The sequence below is a fragment of the Arachis hypogaea genome, chromosome 13, assembly GCF_003086295.3.
Source record: "Arachis hypogaea cultivar Tifrunner chromosome 13, arahy.Tifrunner.gnm2.J5K5, whole genome shotgun sequence".
Taxonomy (NCBI): domain Eukaryota; kingdom Viridiplantae; phylum Streptophyta; class Magnoliopsida; order Fabales; family Fabaceae; genus Arachis; species Arachis hypogaea.
The window spans coordinates 21,049,447-21,074,819 of NC_092048.1; the positions used below are offsets into that span (position 1 = coordinate 21,049,447).

General features: G+C 33.3%; 2 protein-coding genes across 3 annotated transcripts; one reads left to right on the forward strand and one right to left on the reverse strand.

Moving 5' to 3' along the window:
• Positions 1-13,715: 13,715 nt before the first annotated feature.
• On the forward strand, positions 13,716-17,816 carry LOC112737620 (uncharacterized). Of its 2 annotated transcripts, XM_025787587.3 has the most exons (3): positions 13,716-13,992; positions 15,153-15,537; positions 16,897-17,816. In XM_025787587.3, exon 3 carries the CDS (start codon positions 16,979-16,981, stop codon positions 17,399-17,401), a length of 423 nt encoding a protein of 140 aa, XP_025643372.1. In that variant the 5' UTR covers positions 13,716-13,992; positions 15,153-15,537; positions 16,897-16,978; the 3' UTR covers positions 17,402-17,816. The 2 variants fall into 2 exon arrangements, with proteins under 2 accessions (XP_025643372.1, XP_025643375.1); XM_025787590.3 differs by lacking the exon at positions 15,153-15,537 and having other exon boundaries at positions 13,746-13,992.
• A 407-nt stretch (positions 17,817-18,223) lies between these two features.
• On the reverse strand, positions 18,224-22,341 carry LOC112737619 (beta-glucuronosyltransferase GlcAT14A). Its single transcript, XM_072211426.1, has 4 exons — positions 20,796-22,341; positions 19,482-19,557; positions 19,237-19,352; positions 18,224-19,058 (listed from the first exon to the last, which is right to left on the reverse strand). The coding sequence occupies exons 1-4, from the start codon at positions 21,373-21,375 to the stop codon at positions 18,550-18,552; spliced, it is 1,281 nt and encodes a 426-aa protein (XP_072067527.1). The 5' UTR covers positions 21,376-22,341; the 3' UTR covers positions 18,224-18,549.
• Between the last annotated feature and the right edge of the window lie 3,032 nt (positions 22,342-25,373).

Here is a 25,373-nt window from a genome sequence, read left to right on the forward strand (position 1 = left end):
AGTTGTGTTGGCAAGTGCACGATATTCTGCTTCAGTGGATGAGCGGGCAACGGTGGTTTGTTTCTTGGTCTTCCAAGAGACTAAAGAGTTGCCTAAGAAGAAACAATAGCCTGTTAAAGATCGCCGAGTGTCAGGACATCCGGCCCAATCAAAGTCATTGAAGCCGAGAAGCTAAATTTCTGATTCTCTTGAAAAAAAAGTCCTTTGCCGGGGCTAGTTTTTAGATATCGTAACACATGCTTGGCAGCTTGAAGATGAGATTTAGTAGGAGTTGCCATAAATTGACTTAATTGTTGAGTGGCATACATGATGTCTGGTCGAGTAGTGGTAAGGTAGATAAGACGCCCAACCAAACGGCAATACACAGAAGGGTCAGATAGCAAGGGACTTTTGTCTTGATATAATATTGTGGAACTATCCATTGGAACAGAGGCAGGTTTAGCACCTAATAAACCATAATCCTCCAAAAGATCAAGACAATATTTTCTCTGAGATAAGCAAATTCTCTTTGCTGATTGAGCTACTTCAATACCCAAAAAATATTTTAAAGGGCCCAAATCTTTAATTTGAAAGTGCTGGTGCAAAATAGACTTAATGGAAGCAAGTTCAGAAATAGAATCGCCGGTGAGAACGATGTCATCAACATAGACTAGAAGTATAGAAATTTGAGCACCAGTAAATTTAACAAATAGACTATAATCAGATAAAGTCTGCTGATATCCATGGGATAGCAAAAGATGAGAAAGTTTGTCATACCACATACGACTAGATTGTCGTAGACCATATAATGACTTTAGTAACTTGCAGCATTGATTTGGGCGTGGAGATGTGAACCCGGGTGGCAAAGTCATGTAAATATCTTCAGAAAGATCCCCATGTAAGAAAGCATTATGGAGTGATGTGGACTACCAGAGTGACGTGGATACCCTGGTGGGAACCCGTGTTTCGAATAACAGACTTCAATCGTGTGGCCACTACGACCGCAATGCGTACAGAACTTAAAGGAACCATCACATCCCGCGCTGGAGGGAAAACCACCGCGACCATTGCCGGAGGAAAAGCGACCGCGACAGCGACCGCGACCGCGACCTTGTGAGGGGTGCCGCGAATCGACGGCGGCAGTGATGGAACGTGGATCGTCTAGAATCCCAGCGGTAACTTGTAGCTGTCGTTCATGTTGGATAACCAATGCAAAAACTCTGGTTACTTGAGGTAATTGGTCTAGGAGAAGTATTTGAGATCGCACTATCAAAAACTGTTCATCCAATCCCTTAAGAAAGCGAATTATAAAATCTTGTGATCTGTGAGATGTTGCTGGACATGAACAGACCGGGAGAGGGCGAGAACTGTCGAGTTCCTCCCAAAGAGACTTCAGTGATGTGTAGAACTCGGTGACAGACAGAGTGCCCTGCTTAAGTGCATAGATTTCTTCTTGCAACTCAGCAATTCGGAGAAGATCACTCTGAGCAAATCGTTCTTTCAAATCGGTCCAGACAGAGGAGACAGTGGCAAAATAGAGGACACTTTGAGTTATAGAAGGGGACAAAGAATGGAATAACCAAGATAAGACCAAGTTGTTGCAACGTTCCCAAGTCGAGAAAAGAGGATCCCCAGGTAGAGGAGAGGAGATAGAACCAGTAAGAAATCCATATTTATTTTTAGAAATAATAACCATAGTGAAGGATCTATTCCATGAATGGTAATTGTTTCCTGTGAGAACAGAAGTAACTAAGACTGAGGTAGGATTTTCGCTTGGATGAATATAATAGGGATTGGTTGTATCTTGAGTTAAATTGGAAGGTTGATTATTCATGGTAGACCGGGGAGTTGAAGGAGTTTTAGGATCTGAATCGGTTGGTTTATCCATGGATATCAGCAGAGCTCAAGAAGAGCTCTGATACCATAATAAAATTGTGAAAGAGTAGGAAAAGCAAAGAAAAGAACTTTTATTGATTGTTGATTGATTGAATTGTACTGAAGTGTGTGTTGTAAACTATGACGGTAAAACTAAATATATATAGAGCATTGTCCTATAAAAGATAAAAACAAATAAAGATAAGATAAGAATAACTAAAGATAAGATAAAGATAATAAAGACTAAAATTATAATTGAATTTATGTATTCTGTTGGGCTGAATTTGTGGGCTGTGAGACTTCTTTGTTGTTGTCATGGACTAAAGTAGAAGAATGGTTTAATACTAAGTTTAAATTTGAATAAGTTTATTCAATTTATTGATTTATAAGTTAATTTGATTATATTATATGATATTATATTATATATTTGTGTTAGTTCATGATGAGCTTGTGGTGAGTTAAGATTGAGTTTTACAAATAGAATTGATTGTTGATGAGTTAAACTATGAGTTTCTATTTGACAATCAAGAAGTTTTGGTGGAATCATTCTCGGAGCATGCTAATCCTATTTGCGATGTTATACATATTTGACTACACCATGAGTTAGGATGATTGTCGCAGCACTGGATCTGTCGCAATGTGTTTAGGGCTCGCCAAAGTATAGGTGTTACATGGTTGTAATTTGCATTTTCGTTATTACAGATGTTTAGGCCACTTATGTCGATGCTACCTGAATGGTGAATTGTTTTGGTTTGGTTATTGTTATTCGATAAGTTAGATTGTCGATATCTATTAAAGAGGAATAAAATTTCGATTAGTGAATCAGACTATAAATATAGGTGTGATGAATCGACATTGAAGATGAAGTCGATATGGTGGCAGAATACATTTTTATAGAAAAGTGGGCGTAGTCAAGGGAGTAGTTATCGCAAAATATTTTGGGGTAAACGGATTATTTTTTAGTCATAAGTGGATTAATAGGTGGCAGCACAGGATTGATGGAAGATACATATAACTAGATAAAAAGTAAGTTTGTGTTAAAGTTATTTATGTTTGGTAATTTTTATATCAAAATAGATTATAGTAAAGTAAATATTGTTTGGATTACACTACTCAAAATTACTTTTAGATAAAAAATTACTAAAATAGACATCAACTTAAATAAATTTTTTATATTATTCTATTATTTTAATTTAGATATTTAAATAGATATTATTAATTAATTTTATAATAAAATTAATATTTACTTACTAAAATAAAAATAATGTATAAAAATTAGCAAAATATATTTTTATATCAAAAGCAAAAATAATATATGAAAAATACATCAAAATATATTTTATTATATTATATTACTTATAAATTTTTAGTATTCTTGGTACTCTTTTATTTAATATTATTTTAAACTATAAATTTTAATTATTTATAATTTTATTCTTAGTTATAATTAATATTTTATTTACTTTATTATTTTTAATGGGATTAATAATTTATATTATAACAAAATTATAATAATAAATTAATATACAAGAATTATATTTACAAATTTTAATAGTCAAATAAAAAATAAATTTTTTTATACAAACTCAAAAGTAAAAATTTAATAAAAAATATAATTATATATTTAAAATATTTGAATACTAAAGAGATTACAAGTAAGAAAATAAATGGTAGAATTGATAAAAAAAAAAATTCAATACTAACGTGATTTTCTAAACGAAGAAGTTACAATTTCTAGTTTCTTGTAAATGCAGGTTAAGAGGCAAAATCACTTATGGGTTCAGAGTTTCAAAGAATTGCCAAACATAAAGATCATACGTTCAAGGCACCCAAACGAGCTTCTCTCTTCTCCAACGTGAACTCCAAACACACCCTTAGTGGTTGAAAATTTTCTTCAAAAAAAAAAAATACTTTTACAGACATCTTACTTTCTGATATCTCTATACGTTTTCTTCCATGATTTCTTATTTTTTCTTTTATGATTTCTATACTTTATTTTTATGTAATTTATTTTTTTAACAAGTTCAAGTTCAGTCATTCTACATTCGAAGTTTGTTTTTCATTCTCTTTTATTTACTTTGCAACAAACTTCATATTTCAGTCAAGTTCATTTACTTTTTTGAAGTATTTCAATTTACAAGTCAATTTCATTTTGATTTCTTAGTTCCACATTTAAAGAAAAGAAATATAAAAAATCTTTGCTTCTTCATCATAACAAAGATGAGAGACTTTGATGCATAATAAAAATGGTAACCGCAAAAGAAGAATAGGTTTTGCTCTTAGATATTAGATTTTGAATCATCTCAGATTCTTTCTTGCAGCGAATAAATTCTTTAATTCAAATCGGCAGAAAATTTGTTAAATGAATTGGCATGTACGGTGGGACAGTTTTTAATGTGTCAAAATAAAGTTGTTGATTTTTATACATGATTCAATTGTACGTAGTGCATGCAATTACGAAGTGGTAAGGTCATTAATATGTCTGAAGATGTTCCAAATAGCATTGTGGAATCGAACACTTCAGTGGCGGTTGCACAAATTTTTACAAATGTGATATGACATACAGAAGGAAGCACCCAAAATCTGGAGAAAATGTTAGTACAAATACCGAGGATAATGGGCAAAATACATGCCCTAGAATAGCGCTTCTATCAAATCAACCTCTAGTAATTGCTGAGTGGCCTCCATTTGACCTTCCTCCTGGTTATGTGCCACTTTCCAGGGGTTATGTACCTTCGATTCGATTTAGGAGTGTGCCAATTACGATTAGTAATCAGCCTAATTTTTTTCATTCTGAAATGAGTCGAGATTATCAAGTTGGCTCTACGTCAAATAGCTCCAAGTCACTAGCTGTTTTCGATAGCATATTGATGAGAGTCATCATGATTTAGTTAATTTGTTAACCCAGCAAATGACTACTATCCTTAATCTTATAATGGTTGATAATAATGATAAGTATGATCAGCTAGCTAGACAAGTCAATAAGATTGCTAGCATTGTAGATTTTGATGTTGGCTATGATGATCAACTTCAAAATTTAGGAAATAATAATGAGGAAGGTTTTCCAAATGATCATAATGAGGAGGGTCATCTTCATATTGTTTGACGAGGTCAAAATACTGATAATATTTTGAATAAAGTTTGAGTAAATAGGTGGGGTAATCAATTTCAAATGACGCAGATTGTAGAAAATGTACTTAATCGAGTGGGTATTAATGTAGGATTTATGCATCGGCCGTATTTTGGTTCAGATTTTTCCGAAGTCATGCAAATGGCTAAAGTGCCTAGTGGAGTGAAAAATCCTAAGATACTTACAAAGTTTACTGGAGAAGTTGGAGAATCAACTATTGAGCATATTGTTTGATATTTTGTAGAGCTTGGTAATTTGCCAAACAATGAAGATTTGAAAATGAAGTTTTTCCCATCCTCCTTAATGAAAAATACTTTTACTTGATTTTCAAATCTTAGGCCTAATTCGATTCAGACTTGAGTCTAATTAGAGAATGATTTTCATAACAAGTTTTATCGAGGAGAATTAATCATTACTTTGACAGATCTATTTACATTGAAATGCGAAATTAATGAGTTGATTGATGATTATATGATTCGATTTAAAAATGCTCGTAACAAATATTTTGTGTCAATTCCTGAAACTGAAATTGTCAATATGGCTATCAATGGTCTTAGTTTTGATATGCATCAAAAGTTAGTGAATGTTTATATTCTTGACTTTGCCCATTTAGCTGAAAGAGAAGGCAAGTTGAGTTGATTAGAAAAGAAAAAGAAGCTTTTAGAAAGGAAAATCAAAGCAAAATTTATAAGCCTTTGGCTCGAAAAGAAAACGTTTCATATGTTGAAAAGGAAATCTTGAGTGATAAATTAGAGCATGATTGTATTGAAGTTGATTTGGCTGAACTTAAGAAAAGCCCACCTTATATTTGTTCTTCATTAAAAAAAGATAACTTCTGAAAAAATTAATGAAGCAAAATATAAGTGTGGTCAAAAGCATAGTTTCGATATTACAAAATCGGATCAAATATTTTATATTTTATTAAAAGATAAGCAATTGATTTTACCCGAAGAGAAAAACATATCTTATGTTACAGATCTTAAAGGAAAGTCATATTGCAAATTTCATCAAGCAATTAATTATTCATTCAACTAACAGTTGTGTTCGTTTCAAGGATTTTATTTAAGATCCTTTAAACCGGAGCAGGTTGTCCCAACTCTTGTATAACTTGTTTGTTTCTCTTGAGAAAGCCATGTAAAATAGTCTAGGCATTTTGGAACTGAAGAATATTATAGGCATAGATAGACCTTAGCCATATGCATTATTAGCTTACCTATATAGATAAGAGTTTTTGTATAAATCTGTAAAATCAACTCCCTAACTAAGTTATTGTGCTGTTGTTGTAACTTCCAACATCCAAGTTGCTAGGTTATATCCGTCCTTGATTTTACTCACTCCTTCAATGCTTTGGAGAATGGAAAATATTGGAAAATAAATAATTGATATTGTGAATCATAATAGTTCAGTGAAGTTTAATAATTCGTGATGTAAATTTATAGTTAAATTCAAATCGCCCATCACTACACCAAAAAGAAAGAAAGAAAAAACATAATAAATCAGCATCATTACAGCAACACCAATCAACCATTAACAAAATTTATAATTAGCGAAACTAATTCATAAATTAACAAAATTCCTGCATCTTCAAATTCATATTCATAAATCAATTTAGAAACTAATTCAATATTTCGATTCAACCACCACCATATTTATTTCTAATTAGCTCATAAACCAATCAACAATAAAATTCATATCAATAACATCAAGGAATCAACCTTAAAAAAAAAACTGAAAAAAAAAATATATGTTGTTGTAGAGATAGAGCGTGGACGACAAAGAGCAGAGGAGCAGTTCAGGCAATAAGGGAGGGACAGAGGAGTGGCGCGGTGATTCGCGAGCAGTGGAGCACACCAGGATTACGAGCAACAATGGCGGACGAGCCGTGAACGAGGCAGAGGGTGACGAGCATGTTAGGGACGACGAGCACGCCATCGATGGTGACCACGCCAGGGACGACGAGAATGTGATGGACACCAAGAATGCGATGGACGTCGAGTAGAGGAGACGCGACGACACAAGGGCTCAGCGAAGAACTTAGAACAGGGTGTGACTGTGGGACAAATTGCTAAGAATTATTTTGCAATTTTCGAAATATGAAGGTGTTCTCAATTAGGTCTTTAATCTTAATAGTAAAAATATTTATTTTTTAATAGAATATTCTACGTTTTTGCCACAGTAGAGACTAAATTGAAAAAAATTATATAATACAGAGACCTAATTGAAAAGAAAAAATATAGAGATTTAATTAAAAAATCGGTAAAATTATAGAAATCTACAACATAATTAAACCTTTAAATTACTATATAAGTATTTTAATTTATTAATTAAATAGTTAGAAGACTAATTATATTTTATAATAATAAAATATAATTATAAAATTATTATCATATTATATATATTTTGTCCCACTAATGAAATTTTTTAGATTCGTCACTTCCAGCAAGTTTAAGTTCAGTCATTTTACATTTGAATTTTGTTTTTCATTATCTTTTATTTACTTTACAACAAACTTTATATATGTTTCGTCAAGTTTATTTAGTTTTTTGAAGTATTTCAATTTGCAAGTCATTTTCGTTTGATTTCTTAATTCGTCATTTAAAGAAAAATATAAAAAATATTTGCTTCTTCGTAATAAAAATGGGAGACTTTGACACATAGTAAAATTGATAAGCGAAAGAGGAGTAGGTTTCGCTCCTGGATATTAGATTTTGATCCATCCCATATTCTTTCTTACAACGAATAAATTCTTTGATTCAAATTTGTAGAAAAATCTATTAAACAAATTGACACGTCTGCTGGGACAATTTTTAATGTGTCAAAATAAAATTATTAATTTTTATACATGTTTTAATTGTACGTAGTGCATGCTAAGGTCATTAACATATCTAAAGAAGTTCCGAATAACAATGTGGAATCAAACATTTCCGTGGCAGGTGCACAAACTTCTGCGAATATAATATCATATACAAAAAAAGTACTCAAAATTCTGGATAAAATGTTAGTACAAATATAGTATTTAGTTAGAAAGTTATGCAAACATTATTTGAAATTTAAAATTATTATATAATTCAATTATTATTAGAATTTAAATATTTAGTTAAAATTGAAATGTTAAATTTATAGTGGATTTTAAATTTTAAAAACTTAAATTTTAAAGATGCAATCACATAACAATTTAAAATTTAAAGTTATTTAAATTTTTAATTAACTTTTGTATAACAAACAAAATATTTTATTTAATCTGTATTTATTAATTAAAGAGTTTGAACTTAAAAAAATAAAAAATACTAACAACAAAAAGATATTAATAAATTTTAAAGTAATGTTTGAATAATACATCAAGATTGAAATTATAAATTATAAATTATAAATTATAAATTATAAATTAAATTTCATTAAATATGTATTATTATTCTTGTCATAGTGTTAAAAAAATATTAGATCAGGCCTAATATAATTTAATATATGATAATCTAATATATTATACGTTGTCATAGTTTGATTTTTCCCTTTTCCTTCTTTCTCTTTTAACACAGTTTTGTTCTTCCTTTCTTTTTTAAAATGCATTTTCTTCTTGCCCAAACTAAGATTTATATTATATATGTTTGTGATAAAAAATTTAATCTCCTCTGCTCTATTTTTTTTTTTATTTTCTCTTTCTATTTATACTCTGTCCCTTTTTCTCATGCTCTTACTCTCTACTCTTTCATTTTGCAGATATTTTATGTGAATTAGTTATGCGTATTTTGACAATATTTTTACATTATGCATATTTAAATAATTAAAATATTTTTTTTATATAAATAAAAAGCCACAAATCTAAGTTAAATAATTATTGTATATGCTTCCATTCATTGTGAATCAAATTTGGAAGAAATTAGGGGTATTGAAATTAGAATGAGGTTGGAAGTTATCTACTCAGGTTGTATTTTGAAGAGAATGTGAGAAATTATTCATAGATTAAATGGACACTTTCTTTAGGGTATGAAGTCGCCACTTCCTTTTAATTCTATTTTTTTATATTTTCTTCTAAAATTATTTATAATCTTTATTTATCATATCGATATTTTTTAATACTTTTTTGTTATATCTATAAGGATTGTGGATATTTTCAAAAAAAAAATAATTTATAACTAAAAAAGGACGACGATATCAATTTGAGAGTGACATTATCATCTTTTACTTTTTTTTATATCTTCTTATTTTTTGGTTAAGAGTGAAAATTAGGAGCCGTGTATTTTTATTATTTAACTTCAAATTGCTAAAAATTATAAAATACATATCATCGAGGTGTATTATTGAAAAATTTTAAAATATTCTAAAACATCAGTATTTTAGTCATTTTTAGTTATTAATTTCAATTAATATATATTATATGTATATGTATATTCTATAATTGAGATTAATTGTTAAAATTACTCGAATACCAGTATTTAGATTCTTTCACTATTAACCCACTTGAATAGTTGTGAAAACGAAACCTATCTGTCTGGTTAGACCTAAAACCGCTTACCCAACCACCAAATTAGGCCTAGTTGTTATTAGGACTAAATTTGTGTCAAAATTGGTGAAAAGTAATTTGACTGGTATAGATTTTATGAAAAACCAATGGCTCGGCTGGTTTATAAAAATTAGAGTAAATATCCTATCTGACCCTTGACTTTTTCTTTGTAAGACATAGTGCACTTTAATCATCTTTAAACCTTAATTAGGCTCCACCGTTAAAGAAAATGGACATATCGACTCCTGTTACCAAATGGCAAACGGTTGCCTGCTGACATGTCAGATAATAGTGTCAAGTGTCAACTGCAAATTATTATCAGGACTAAAAACCACTCCTCCTCCCTACCATAAACAGTTTCGAACACAGGAACAAAACAATTGAACACTATCTTGATTGAAAAACACTAAAGTCTAATTCTTGCATATAAATTTTTACAATCCTAAAAATCCAAACACCAAATACTAAATTTTGTACCAATGCATTAACAACTGAACTCATATCAACTATAGAATCAAGATCATGTCTCTTTTTTCTTGCAAAATACTAAACTTTCAAACACAAAAATAACAATGTAATAGATCTTTTTTTCCAGTACAGTTTTCTAGCAAGAAAAATTCTTAAACATCAATAAAAATGTTAAAGAATTAGAACAATACCATATTAAAATCAACAACTAAAGATCAAACAAAATCAGAAAAATGAACCATACAGATCTAAAACTCTAGATATAATCGAACAAAATTAAAATAAAATTGAAATCAATATTTCTTGGAAAATGAATAATACTTGGATTCTCGAACATGAAAGTGACGGTGTCGTTGCCATCATCACCCTTAATGGTGATGATATCATCATTTTCGACGAACTGTAGAATCTTGGCCATGTTGTTGAGGTTCATCCCATCGAGATGTTGCAGTTGCACTACCTTTGGACCACAGTAGGAGCGCCACGAGAGCAACGTCGCTTGAGTCCATGGCTTTGAGTGAGAACCCAGTTGCAAAGCAATTGAAGTTCATATTGTTCACGAACTCCCTGATTGCTTCTAAAACCTTCTTCAGCAGAGAATCTTAAAAATAGGGGTTTTGGTGGAAAAAAGAGGAAAGGGGGGGGGGAGGAGGAGAAGGAAGAAGAAAAAGAAAGGTAGAAAGGGGAATTTTAGTCCTGTAACTATTTGAAGTTGACACTTGGCACTGTTACTTGACATATTAGCAAGCAATCGTTTATCATCCAGTAGCAGGTTCGATTTGTCCATGTTTCTTAATGGATGGGGTCTAGTTGAAGTTTAAGAATAATTAAGGTGCGCTATATCTTATGAGGAAAAGGTCAGTCGAATAGAATATTTACACTAAAAATTAAAAACCTTCTCCGATACATTGCCGTTTGCGTTTATTAAAAAAATAAGAGTAAAGTGACAATTAGGTCCCTGAGAATTTCGCGTTCAGACAAGTTAGACCCTGAGAAAAAAAAGTAACAATTAGATCTCCCAAGAAATGAAATGTTGGACATGTTACATCCTTCCGTTAGCCCATGTAACAAAACGGAACGGAGTTGCTTTGCTGTCCCGTTATATGAACTGACGTGTCCATTTCTGCCACATCTGCAGTTGGACGACGTCGTTTTGTAAATTCCCTTCATTTATATTTGTTTCACTTTCCACTTAACCTCCAGTTATCCTTTGTTTTTACCTATTAACCCTAAGGGAGAAGCTGAAATCAAAGAGTCTTGGCTCTGCAGTAACAAAAGTCACGATTCTTCCTTCAACGAACGTACCAGTAAGGAAAAAGACGTCGTCATGGAGACCGGTGTTAGCGGAGACATCCTCGACTCAGGTAAAAAATATTGATGCTTTTGTCAGTTAGTGTATCCCTTTGTCAATTTCTTTCATGGTAGTCCCATTGTTTGGAACGAATTGTTTAATCTTCTACAATGAATGGTGGTCCCATAGTTTTCAACTTATGTTATTGAGCATGACACATTTTTCCACATTTAGAATTATTTATGCATTTGTTGTTACTTTTTGGGACTTTCGCTTATTTGTTTATGGTTGCTGAAACTAATGATTAGCAAAAAGACTAGTATCACTTTACGTTATAATAAAAAAAAAGACAAATATGTTTTTGATTCTTTAGTTAACTGTTGTCCCAGTTGATTCAAATAATAATTGTGTTTCTACTTAGTAGATAGAGGAATTTGCTATTCTTATATTCCACCATAGGGGAAAATTTGTGAGGAACAAACTGGGAGAGTTGAGTTACTGGGATGAGTTGGTTGAGAGGTTTCCAGAGATAGATCTGGATCTTATGAACTTCTTTGACTTGAAGAAATTGTTCAAGAGCTTGGGATACGATAGTTGCAAAGCAATGATATGGTTTGATCCGAATGCTGCTAATTTTGAAGCCAGTTTGCATCTTATTTTTGGAGATTCAGAGATCAATGCTTTAAGGGAGCACAAAATGCAAAACAAAGAGTGTGAGGAGTTCTATATATATTTTAAACATCATATTCTTACTGGTGAAGATGCTATAAGATGTGATGAAGCTGGTGATCTTCCTATTTCTGATGATGACAGTGATGATGATGGTTACGAGAGCGCTAAAGATGAGCTGTACAAGTCCCTACCTCTTGGTTTTGATCAATCAAACACTGATATCAAAGAGGAGCATGCAAGAGTGATGGAAAAAAAAGGCTGCAGACAGTAACCGTTCTCCAAAATCCACAATGATTATGTGATCTCTTTCTTTCATTTGATCAATGTGAACATCATATTCATTAATACCAAAATCCATTATAGATCATACAATGATTCAAAAATACTTATTCATTACTGCATTCATAATAATACAATTATAAATACTACTACATTCATGTATCAGCTATCTAATTTGATTTACTCAAAATTCTTGCTTCACACATTCATAATAATTGCAATTAAAAATATCCATAAAATACACAATATTCTTGAATCTACTACCAGTAATTTTGCTTGGAGTTTTCTGATTTCTACAATCCATTTTCAATCTCACAATTCTCTCCTCCAAATCAATTAATCTATCCTCCACTCTCTGCTTAGAACTTGAACCTCCACATCTCCAATAATATCATTCAATCATCTAAAGAACTTGCAGTATGGCAAATTGTCATATAATAAGAACAAAAAACATACCATGAATGACAGATATGAATTTCAATTCAATGGAACACTCAAAATTCAAAAAATAAAAATAAATTGAATTAACAATTATTCTATAATTTGGACACTCTAAGAACAACCTATCTAAATTCTCTACTGTTGCAAACTTGTATATTATTGCATATAGCTAACAGTTACACTTGGGAGCGATTTTATTGCTGAAATCTCTTCCATGTGTTGAGTCACCCCTATAATTCCAACCGCTGCCTTTATTCCTTTTCCTTTGGCACCTATTGTGCTTCTGGAGCTTTCGATGCTATTCATTCTGTGTTGTGCTAGGATTTTGTTTCAGGGTGAAAATAATTGGGAATTCTTGACAATTAGGGTTTGGGACATGTTAAAGTCAAACAACATTCAAGAACCAATTTGTCCTCATCATTTAGAATAATTCCAATGTGACATTTAACGGACACCTTAATCACATTAACAGTTCACGTCAAGGCACCATTAGTCTTACTAACAGAAAGATGTAATGTGTCCACGTTTTATTTTCTGGGAGATCTAAGATTGCATTTGTTTTTGAGAATATGACAAGACAAGACACTAAGAACAAGACATAAATAATAGAGACACTGAATTTAGTGTTCTTGTATTATGTTTGGTGATAAAGTAAAAACAAATTATGAAAATTTAATTTATTCTCATTTTTTTATTTAAAAAATTTGAGAAAAAAATATAATAATAAAAAGTATAATTATGAAAAATCAATAAGAATAATGAAAAAAAAAATGAAAAATAAGTTGTGTCTCTTGTTAATGTCTATGTGTCCTTCCAGTCAAGATGGACACAAAATATACTAATTTAGTGTATTCGGACCATAGTTTTAAAAATCGGACCGGATCGACCGGTCGAACCGGTTCAACTGTGAACCGACAACTTTAACGGTTGGTTTATTGTCCAAAAGCGGCTAACTAAAAACTGGATGTGAGCCATTGAACTGGCCGAGAACCGGCCGGTCGAACCAGAGCCGGAACCGTCCGGTTTCAGTAACACGACGCCGTTTCGTTAAAAATGGAGAAATGCCAACCCCCTGCCTTGTTCCCCCCAACCCCAAGCCCCTTCCTTCAGAAATCAGATTTCAGAGAGCAACAACAACGAACTGCTGCCCGCAACCCTAGCTTCCACCACCGCCTTGTGCCTCTATTGCCGCCACAACGTCCGTCGCACCGACCCCTGTTCGCTCTCAGACTCACCAGTCGCAGGCACGCTTTTCTTCCTCGAGCGTCCGACGTCTTCGTCTTCTCACCGTCATGCTAGCCGTCGTCTTCGTCTGCTGACTCTGCTCGCCATCGTGCTCGCCGTCTCAGACGGAAGGTCAGTGCTCACTGTCACCTGATCTTCATTCTTTTTAATGCTCTGTTCGGAAATCAAATCACAGGATGATTGATTATTGAATGTTTTGTGATTTTATTGAAGAAAAACCCTTCCCCATTCCAGTCTCCTTCCTTCGCTCCATTCCAATCTAGTGCTTGCTTGTTCTTCGTGTTTCTTTTATTGTCTGTTCAGAAATCAAACCCTCTTCGTGCTTGTTCTTCGATGGTCAGTGATAGTCGTTTTGTAATGCTCACTGCTAGTGTTCTCACTGCTGGTGTTTTGTGCTTTCATTGATTGATGATGATTAAGTAATGTGTTGCTATTTTTTTTTTTACTCTGTGCTTCAGTTAATTGGATGCTCTGTCAGTGCTTAGTGCTTGTTCTTGGTTGATTGGCTTTGCTCACTACTCTAGCTTGTTCTGGCCTGTTCTTGACTGATTAATCCTGTTACTGGCTTATTGATTGATGATAAATTGATACTAATAAATTGATTACTGGCTTGTTCTTGCTGGTTCTTACTTTTTTTTTTCTGTTGTTAAATTTTGTTAGTGTTTCTTGATTTTGTTGTTAATTATTGTGCTGAGCTTGTTAAAATTTGGTTGAAAATTTTGTTAATTTTTGTTAAAGCATGTTAATTTTTGTGTTAACATTGTGAAAATTATGTTAAAAATTTGATGGTGCATCTTTTAGGTATCTTTTATCATTATCTGAAAACACATTTGATTGGATGCTTGGAAAACACTTAATACTATCAATGTATTAACTATTAAACAAACATGTTTTATAATTCTATAATACAGCAATAAACATGTTCTATAATTTTTATTGTGTTGATGATTTATTGATTGTTTTTTATTGGGTTGATGAGAGTCGTTCTATAATTTATTTATTATTTTATTTTAAAATGGTTTTTCCGGTTGGATCACGGTTGGACCGGTTGAACCAATAAACCAATAAATCAGTGACTAGAGCGGTTTGATGACCGGTCTGGTTCTCAAAACCTTGATTTGGACACAATGTCTTTGTCCATGTCTTATATGCCAAATACGATTTTGTGTCTCTGTATCCCTGCCTCAGTGTCTTGTTTTTGTAAACAAATGCAACCTAATTGTTACTTTTTTTTCCTCGGAGTCTAACTTGTTCGAACGCCAAATTTCCAGACACCTAATTGTTACTTTACTCAAAAAAATAAAAGATAGAAAGCCCTATTTAGTAATTTCCCAACGGCAAATCCCCAACCTGAAGTCACTCTCCCAAGAATCACAGATTCACATTCACTCGCTCTCACCTCTCTACCTCATTCATCGCGGTTCCGCATGGTCACCGCCGAACACAACCGCGGCCAACGACGGAGGTCGTCACTTGTCACTCCCCTCTCTGGCTCCTCTGCCTCGTTCCCGCGTCGCCAGTGTCTGCTCGCCTCTTCCTTCTCCGTCTGTGTCGTCCTGGCCGCCTTGGCTCTGCCGTGCCTCGCCTGTCTCTGCCTCCACCCTCGTGCCTCGTCTGCCTCTGCTTCCTCCGTCATCATTCTGCACTGTAGTGTAGGTGAGTTTTTTTTTTCTGGTTATTCTTATTAATTTGTTTTTTGTTGTTTTAATGTATTGATGTTAATTGTATTTGTAGGTAAAAGTGATTGTTTTAATTTGTAGTAGGTTTAGATGAATTGTATTTGTATGTAAAACTAATTGATTTAAGTTGTTCTCTTTGTTCTTTTTCCATTCTTGAGGCTAGTATACTAAAGTTGGAGAAACTAAGAGAGATAATAGGACAGAAAACATTTCATTAACACTACAAAATTTGTCTCCTAGCTTGATAATCAAATGATGATGATTCAATAAAGGGTCTTTCTTCTGGTGTTGTGTAGCACTCCTTAATTTCCTTCATGGATTAATCACTTTGCAATAGTTTGATTTGGAGGTCAGTGGTAATAAGAGTTTGTTTTAAAAAGAGAGAAAATGGGAAGGTTTACAATTAGAGGACTTGTACCGTGAAATATTAACTTTGAAGGATCTTTGGCAAAGGAATTGGACTGATAGAAAGCTAGAATCAGGGAGGACATGAGGGTGTTTTGGTTTACATCTGTAGGCTTTAGTCTTTGCTATGTGCTTATCTGTTAGTTTTAGTTTGTTGTTTATGTTTTGAGGACTGTTTTCTGTTTGTATCTTATTGCTGTGTTTGTGACCGGGTGTGTTTGTGCCTGGATTTGTTGATTTTGTACTGCAACATTCACCCCCTTTCTATGCGTTTCTTTGTGAGTGGGTTCAACTATCGGATAAAAAAGAGTTTCAACAGGGAATTTTCATTTGAGTTGAAGTTTTTTTTTTGTTATATTTGTCTTGTTTTTCATTCAGGAAGGGTCTTCTATGTTCTGTTCTTTGGCCCTTTTGTTATGCTTTGCATGTTTAGAACAAAGATGCTAAAAAGTGGAAAAAAAAAAGATTGTGTGACAGTAGAAGATATATTGTGGCTCATAAAAACATAATTACAAGTCACAGTCACACACTTAGGCTTTTCTAGAGGAATGTTCATGTTCACAAAAAAAATATTGGAATGCTGCTATATTAGTTTATTTTCCAATGGAATATATTTCCTTGAAAAACAAAAAAGTCATAATTTCAGCCTTTGCATTGTTACTTTAATTTTCAGTGTTTTCTTTGTCTTGATTAATCTCTAGACAATTGATTATCTAAGTGAGACCGGGTCAACCGGTGGGCCTAGTGACCCAAGAGTATGGCCAATTCGATTATCAGTTTGGTTCTAATAACTATTCCCACTTGTAATCGATTGTTTCCATTGAGGTTTAGTTATGAAAAGTGCATCAATCTAAAGGGTTATTTTTCTTCCAACACTACCAGATTACACCTCTACTTATAACTAACTCCTGCATCATCTCTCTTTTTCCAGGACCATAAAAATTAAAACAGAAATCTTGTGAACTGCAGTTAATAAATCGAAGTAAGTTCTTTTTTGGCCAAAATCACTGGCCATGGACGACATATTCGATTCTTCGCTGAACTTGGAGGAGACCCACTACAAGGAAGGATACAACCAAGGCTATTCCGAAGGTCTCGCCGCTGGCAAGGAAGAGGCCAGGCAGGTGGGCCTCAAGGTAGGCTTTGAGGTCGGTGAGGAGTTGGGCTTCTACAAGGGCTGCATTGACCTCTGGGTCTCTGCTATCCAGGCTGACCACGCAGTGTTCTCTTCTCGGGCCCAAGCAGGTATCCGGCAGATGGAGGAGCTGCTCCAGAGGTACCCCATGATGGACCCGGAGGACCAGCACGTGCAGGAGATCATGGATGAGTTGAGGCGCAAGTTCAAGATGGTATGTTCTTCGCTGCACATCAAGAAGATCGAGTATGATGGGTACCCGAAAGCAGCTGCTTCCGACGCCAGCAGTCTTGAGTTTTAAAGGTGTTTCTTCTTTCTACTGTTGTAGACTTGCAGCATCTGAAATTTAGTGAGGATTTTCCTTCTGGGGCTGAAAAGTTAGTGTTTGGTTCTGGGTATGAAAATGCCCCATGGATAGGTTATGAACTTATGATCATCTTTAGTAACATCAGATCCTGCTATGATCTAAATTATATATATATATATATATATATATATATATATATATTCTGAGGTAAATTTTTAATATTAGAATATGTTTAGTAGTATCTTAGATTTGATGTAATTATTTCTAAGTGTTATATTTCTAATTATTATATTATTAATTTTATAGTTGAGTTAGGCTCTTGTGGAGTTGTTAGATGATCACTGTTGGGCTTATGAGATTGAGGTTTCAGCATAAATATTATGCAAAATTTTCACATCTTGTCGGATTAGTGTTGTGATTGCTATATAGCTTCATTCTAAACATTATTGACTACACTAATCTATGAGTTGAAAGTTGCCCATGAACATGATATACATATCTGTATACATATCTGGCTACTTACAAAACTATGCATCACAATAATAGAGTGGGACTTAGACATCACAAAAGCCATGCCACAGGCCCACAGCCATGCTATGTCGATGTTGCTTCTTAAAACTGTACACATTGTGTGTTCTGTTCAAAATTTCACGTTTCAATATTTACATTATCTCACTATTATATAATAGAATGGAAATTAAAAGTGTTACATCATATATATAGCAGGTGATATGAGTATCTACACAACATCAGAAAAGAGGGGAATATAGTATTTCTACACAACATTATATATTTTAATGTTGAAGAGGGTGGTTATGACAGAAAATTGTCTAAGACTTTATCCATAATAAATAATTTGATAATGAATATAAAGTCCACATGTGAAATTTAATTTCCTTTTGTAACCAAGAAGGTAAAAATATGGTCATTGCCTAAATGGTTGGTTGCAATTGCAACCAAAAGTCAACTAAACCGAAACAAGAACTTTAAAGTTTAAAACTTCTGTTGTCAGTGCTTGTTGCTTTTTACTGTGAACCTGCATTGAACACAAAATTTTGAGCTTTTACATTGGATATGTATATGATCTATAATCACAATTATTTACACTTTGACATTGCCCTACTTGGAAGGTAACCTCTTTGTCACAAACACCGTTTGCTTTTATTTTCTTCAGAAACCAATATTTGAAGCAGCTCCCGTAACCTTTCAGCACCGGGGCCTGGCCTAAACACCGTATCGTTACCACGTGTAGAACAAGGGTCTGCCTCACCATCTGAGCTCCCAACACACCATGCCCCGGGCGGAAATCTATGTGTGCGGCTCAGAAGTTCTTTGTCAATCTTGTCTAGAACGGGATCATCCTTGGGAAACTTTCGGGCAAAGGGGGCATTACTTGTTACCATTTTGTCGAAGTCTTTCATAGTTAATGAGCGGGGATGCTGCTTCGGGGGATTGTCCCAAGCAATGTAATGAAGATCATGGCTTATTGCTGTATGTCGGAATTCTTCATTGTTACAGATGACAGTATGAAAATATCCCTCCGGCGAGGACACAAAATTTGCATAATACATAAGCATCGTGCGAGGTAAGTTATCCCATCCCCATATGCAGTACTCCACGAAGGACCGGGTCAGTACAACCCAAGCTGAACCTGTTCATCAAAGCATATTTAAGAAAATTATAGGGATTCGCCAATAAATGTAACTCGGCAAGTTAACTACATATTTGACAACCTTCGCAATGCTAAACCTTGAAAGGGAATTTAAGTTTATATTGGTAATGGAAAATAAAGCAATAGAGCATAAAGAAATACACAAATTTAGACATACCAGTGAAAAGGGAAAAAGATGTGGGAAGTGTTCTTCGCTGAGTAGTCCATGCTAAATCAGATTTCCTTGATAAATAAAGCGCAGGATCATAGATGATTGGTTTTGCTCTTTGATTCCTGAGCATAAAAGCATTTATAACGAGAAATCCGGATCAACAAATACAGTACACCAAGAAAGAGTGTGTGGGGGGATTATAATATTATATTTTACAGTAGAGATTTTACGAAGTGCAGCGATTTTCTTACAGTTTCCAACCAGCAAGGCGAGTGTGTTCAATGAAATTGAGATCTCTTGACAGATTAGAGAAAACATGCAGCAAATCTGCAAAAGCAGGGAGACACAGATTACTTCACAGTTCAAAAAGGTTCTTAGAATGTTCAAGAAGGACTAAGATAGATCAAACAACCATGAGAATGTAAGGTGCATTACCTTTTAATAAATGCAACACATGGAATGGTACAAAAAGGAATAAGATATCCTCACAAAGATTCAAAATCAATGACTAAATTCTACAAGGAGAAAACTATGTAGACCTCAAATGGATAAAACCATATAACAATATATGTCAATCCCTTTGAATATCAGATAGGGGAAAACAATTAAACTGATCACATGCCGTGCTTTGGTGATATTTAATCCCTGACCAAATAGTTATTTGAATCAAAATTAACTTTGGATTTGACAATTGCTATTGCTGTGACACCTCCATTGGGACAATGGTTCTTGTAATTAAAAGATAAACCTAACAATCTTACAATACATAATTTAAGTTGTGATTTTTGATAAGATTCAGCAACCGCTAAGATTGAAGTTCACAAAGTTTTGTGGAAAAGGAAATTCATACCTTTCAGGAAACAATGACATCATGCAAAAACTAAACCAAAGCCAGTAGCAATGAGTTCAATATAAAAGTAACATGAATGGCGCCGAAGCAAGATTATGAAGACTGACATTCCTTTTAGACTGTACTAACTTTTATCCTTAAGCACTCAGAGTGCCAACATAGCCAATTGATTTTTGTCTACCAAGGATATTACTTATCTAAATTACTTAAGAACGCAACAAAATCAAGACAACCGATAGCTACTTAATAGAATGCAAATTTCCTAAAATTTGTAACAAAATCAAGCAACAGACTTGCGGATTGTAAATCAACAAATTATGAAACAAATGGAAATTCATTGTTAGCTCAAAGTCCTCAAACTAGTCCACACTTAGTAATCATATATTATCGACAGCAATACCAATATGTAAGGAGAAGCAGAGACAGCACATTATGACATACCATAATCCCTTGATTCAATAACCATTCCTGTCCTAGTAACATTAGGCCCAATATTTCTAACCTTTTCTGTCCTCAAAGATCAACATATACCCAAATGACATAGTTTTTCAAAATTTTAAAACCGCTGAGAAACAGTATCAAACGTTTAAACTGAAAGAATAAGTCCATAAAGTTATATCCCCACAACCAATAAGGCCAGAGCTTAAGGAAAAGAAATTCACAAGAACAACACCATAATAACATCAAAGAGGTAAATAAAGAATTGATTACTAACCATCCTGTGTCATAAGAGGATAATCTGATGCACTGAGGTTTATAAACCAGTCCCACCCGGAACTCTCTTTCAATAATATGGCAATGGCTTGGAGGGTACAAGCAATCATTGTTGGACCCTTATAAGTCACCAAATTGGATTGGGACATAACGCGCACATTCTCCACTTCACGAAACATTGGATCTGCTTTCACTGCATTTGCCACTTCCATCCTTTCACGGGGCAGAGCCTCAAGATCTAAATGCAAAATGTACTGGTTCCTTGGGTGGTACACTGCCTCTAATGTTCTCAACATCCTTTGGCTATCACCCTTGGTTCCTGAAATAAGATATGCAAACCTAGGTGTCTCCATTTTCATAACCACATTATCATTATAAGGCCTTTCCAAATCTGATTCCACAAAATATCCACTTGAATCCTCCGATCTTATGAGCTGATCTCCCCTGCCAGCAGAACTCGGTGCCCCCAGCATAGCAGTCAGGATCAGACTCACAGAAACCAGTAAACTTGCGAAAAAGGGTATAATCCATTTCCTGTCACTAAACATCCTTCCTGAATAAGAACCAGCATTTTTCCTCATACTCTTTTGTACAACAGCTCAAAATCCAAATCGAATTCCAGAACCGTTTCACCTCAAGTGCAAGAACAAACTTTCTCTGTCTATAAATTCACCTCTTTCAAGCTGCAGATGAAACCGAAATAGTCGAATCCCCGGAAGAAAAATGATTTCAGCAAAAGAACTGAAACCACTTGTTAACAACTAAAGAGAACCAGATTACCAAAACCACAACCTCCTTAACATGCATTTAAGCAAAAAGGGTGCATGTTTTCTGAAAGATAGAACATGATTTTCAAGCTTAAGATGTCTACTTTAAATCGGCATCAATCCACACCAATGCCAAAAGATTATGATTTGGGAGCTACACGAAACATAAACAACCTATGACACATGAATTGGGACCCACATCCAGTTGATAAACTCAGCTCATAAACCATTAGACATTAGTCAATCAATTTCACTCCCCCATCAAAAAAGCAACCATTTTTTGATGAAGGAAAAGGTGGGAGCAAACTTCACCATAAGTCATCAATCAATCAACCTTCTCTTCTCTTATGTCTCTTTATCAGTAACTGCTATTGATTTTGGAACTCACTACACAAATTAAAATAAATAAATAAAAGTGCAGCTTGTACCTTATGCTTTAATCTCTACCCTTTTTTTCGCAAACTGTATCAAAGGCAAGATCTATGTCAATTCCAAAACCAGGCTTTGTTTAAGGAGAAGAACACACTTGAAGTTCAAGCCTTTTGGGTAACTTCAGATTCAAGAGAGGACTAGTTCCAAGGAAAATGGTCCAATCCAAAGATGAGAGAGAGAGTGGATTCAATGAAGATTCAAAAGTGATGGGGTTTTGTAATGAGAGGAACAGAAAACGGTGTTCTACTGTTCCGCTTTCTTTTTTTGGTATAGTGTACGCTTGTTCTTATGTACTGTTGTTTGGAATTAATTGTGTTTTGTTTTTCTTAGCTTTGAATATTGGCCAGCGAAAGATTAATTATGTTGCCAGAAGATTAAGTATTGACGTTTGTCGCTTTAACAAAATTAAGGAAGTTAATTATGAATTTATTATGATGCATTTTCATCAGGTTTCAATATTATATTCATAACCATTTCTATATGTTAAGGGTATCCATTTTTTATAGTTTGGATAGGAGATTAATTCTTTTTTAAGTATATTCAGAAAGAAGATATTAAAAGAATATATTTTTCTTCTACAATAAATATCATCATTTTTCTGTAAGATTTTTGAAAATAGTCAGCATTAAAGTTAAATGCTTTGTTAGTATAATCTAACTAATTAATATTTATCATCCAAATTTCTTGTTACTGAATTTCCATTTAATAATGGATAAACTATTAAAATCATTTTCAATCTTTGAAATGCTGACAAAATAATTCACATTTTTGCTAACAAAAAATTATCATTAAAATATTTTAAAATATAATAAAAATATCCAACATTAAATATGAGTTCTCAAAAAATATTTAGAGAATAATTTTTTATGCAATTTTTTGTAAAAATGATTAGAATTTTTATATTTAAAATTTAATAATTTTACACTTGATAGATTTGTTTTACGATTTTATTTTGTTGATGGCCAAGCATACTTTTAAAAAATGAAAACAAAATCTAGAGATTAATTTTTTATTCAGTTTTTTGTATATGCGTTATAAATATTTATTTAAATATTTTTACAAAATTTTAAATCAAATATATAAACAGATTGTCAAATAAAAAAATTATTTTTTATTTATAAAAAAAATATCTTTTGTTAATTTTTATCACATTTAATAATATTTTAAAATTATTTTTGTCTTTATTAAAAGTGGAGATTTATTGTCAGTATATATTTAAAAATCGGGGGTAATTTTAGTAGTTTCAATTAATTAATTTTCTTTTTCTTCAAATAATAATTTAAATTCTAAGATAGTATGTATATGCAACAGCCAACAAGTGTTTTAAGATTTTTTTCAATTTTCTTTTTTGAAGTTTTAATATTAATAAGTCTCTAAAGTGTCATTAAAGAAATAGTGAAATACTACTTGTAGTTGTTGTAATGAACACGTTTTACGTTAACGGTGGTTCGTTTTTCACGTTAGTTTTCTTGGAGGTGAGTATTGTAATATTTGTTCGGAAAAGTTTAGGATGTCATCAATTTTTGTGTTTTGTGGCCAGCACTTAACCATTAAAAAAAAAAGTAAATGATTTTTTATTATTGGATGTAATCTCATACCATTAAAAAAATTTTTAATAGTCAATTAATGATTATAAAACACAAAAATTACTGACCCCTATCACTTCTCATCCTGTTCATTGTATGTAACGGAGTCCGTTGAATATTGTCGTTGCCCCATACGTTTCCATTTTCTTGTTTCTCTTTCCTCCTCTGCTCAGCATTTCTCCATCTTCAACTAACATGCATCATGACATGGAAAGAGTAATTTATTGAATTTTATTTGTAACCTTATTTCTTATTATTTTTTATATAATTTATTTAAGAAAAAAAATATAAATGATTATTAAGTTGTGTTTGACATATTTAATTTAAAATAAATATAAAGACTGAAACAAATATAACTACTAAAATACTATTTAGTACTAAAAATAAAAACAAAAAAAAAAGATTTAATGATTTATACATGTTGCTATGCTATATCAAGCTATAATTGAAACAATTATGAATTCCATGAAACCATACATTTCGAGTCTCTACACATAAAAAAACTTACAAAAATGTGAAAAAACTAGAAAATTGCTAGATCATGAAAGGATGTAAAGAGAGATCCTTAGATTCATTCTTATTTATCAAAATCAACGGTTATAAAATTCCCCAACCACGACAGAAATAGAACAAAACGTGAAAGATAAAATACAGCACGATGGCTCTGGCAAGCTTCGACAACCTTCTCTGATGACACCACGGGCAGAGCATCTTGGCGATGGCAAAGGTCGCAGCAATGGCCGCAACATATATAGAGAAGGCCCCTCACGACCTTCTTCTCTCTCTGTCTTTCTTCGAAATCTCTCTTTTTGGTTCTCTCTCTGCTTCCCTTCATCTCTGTTTTTTCCTCTATTGCTTGACGGTAGCACGAAGACCTTCCTTGCTGATGTCCTCCTCTTCTTCTTCTCCGCGATTTGTCCTTTTCTCCTCAATCACAAATACGGTGGCGACGATAGTAGCGGTGGCTCCCTGCCATATCGCTTCTTCCTTTCTCTTTCTCCTCTTTCTACCGTAATTTGTTTGTCCTAATTTGTTCTTTGTTTAGTATTTACACTAAGAGGGCAGATTGCAAATTATCAAAGTTGAATAAGGGTATTTTTGAAAAAAAAAATGTTATTAAAATTTCAGTCTTTACAAATTTCAGTCTTTTGTGTCTTTATTTTTTAGAGGGATTAAAACTTTGTGTCCTAAAACTGAAATTTTAGGTTAAATTTTTTTGTTACTAATCACGAGTGTTCTAAAAATTGAATCGGACCGGTCAGTTCAACCGGGTTAATCGAAAATCGGTCATCTGATCGGTTTGGTTGGGTGTAAAACTGTTCAGCAAAAAATCGGATTAAGAACCGGCCGAACTAGCAGTTAACCAGTAAACCACTAGAACCAACCAGATTTTTTTCAGGGTTACCGGTTTATATATATATAAGAGGAGTGTTAGGAACCAGCAACTTTTATAATTTGTAGTCATCAAGTAGCCATCAATGATGTTTTTAAAGGTTTGAGATTTTATCAAATGGTGTGGAATTACTCATTTTTCTTTTGCTGATTATATGCTGGCCAAAATTTAATAAAGTTGCTGGCCTCCTAGACTTTTCCTATATAAAAACCCAACCTACCAGATACCCAACCCACCCCACCCCACCCCCACCCCACCCTTACACTCACCCCACCCCCTTCTCTCCCTCTTTGAGAAACCCTAAACCCAACCGCAATCACTCTTCCACCCTCCCTCTCTGAGAAACCCTAAACCCAGCCGCAATTACTCTTCCACCGTCGCACTCTTCGTTGTCTCTTCGG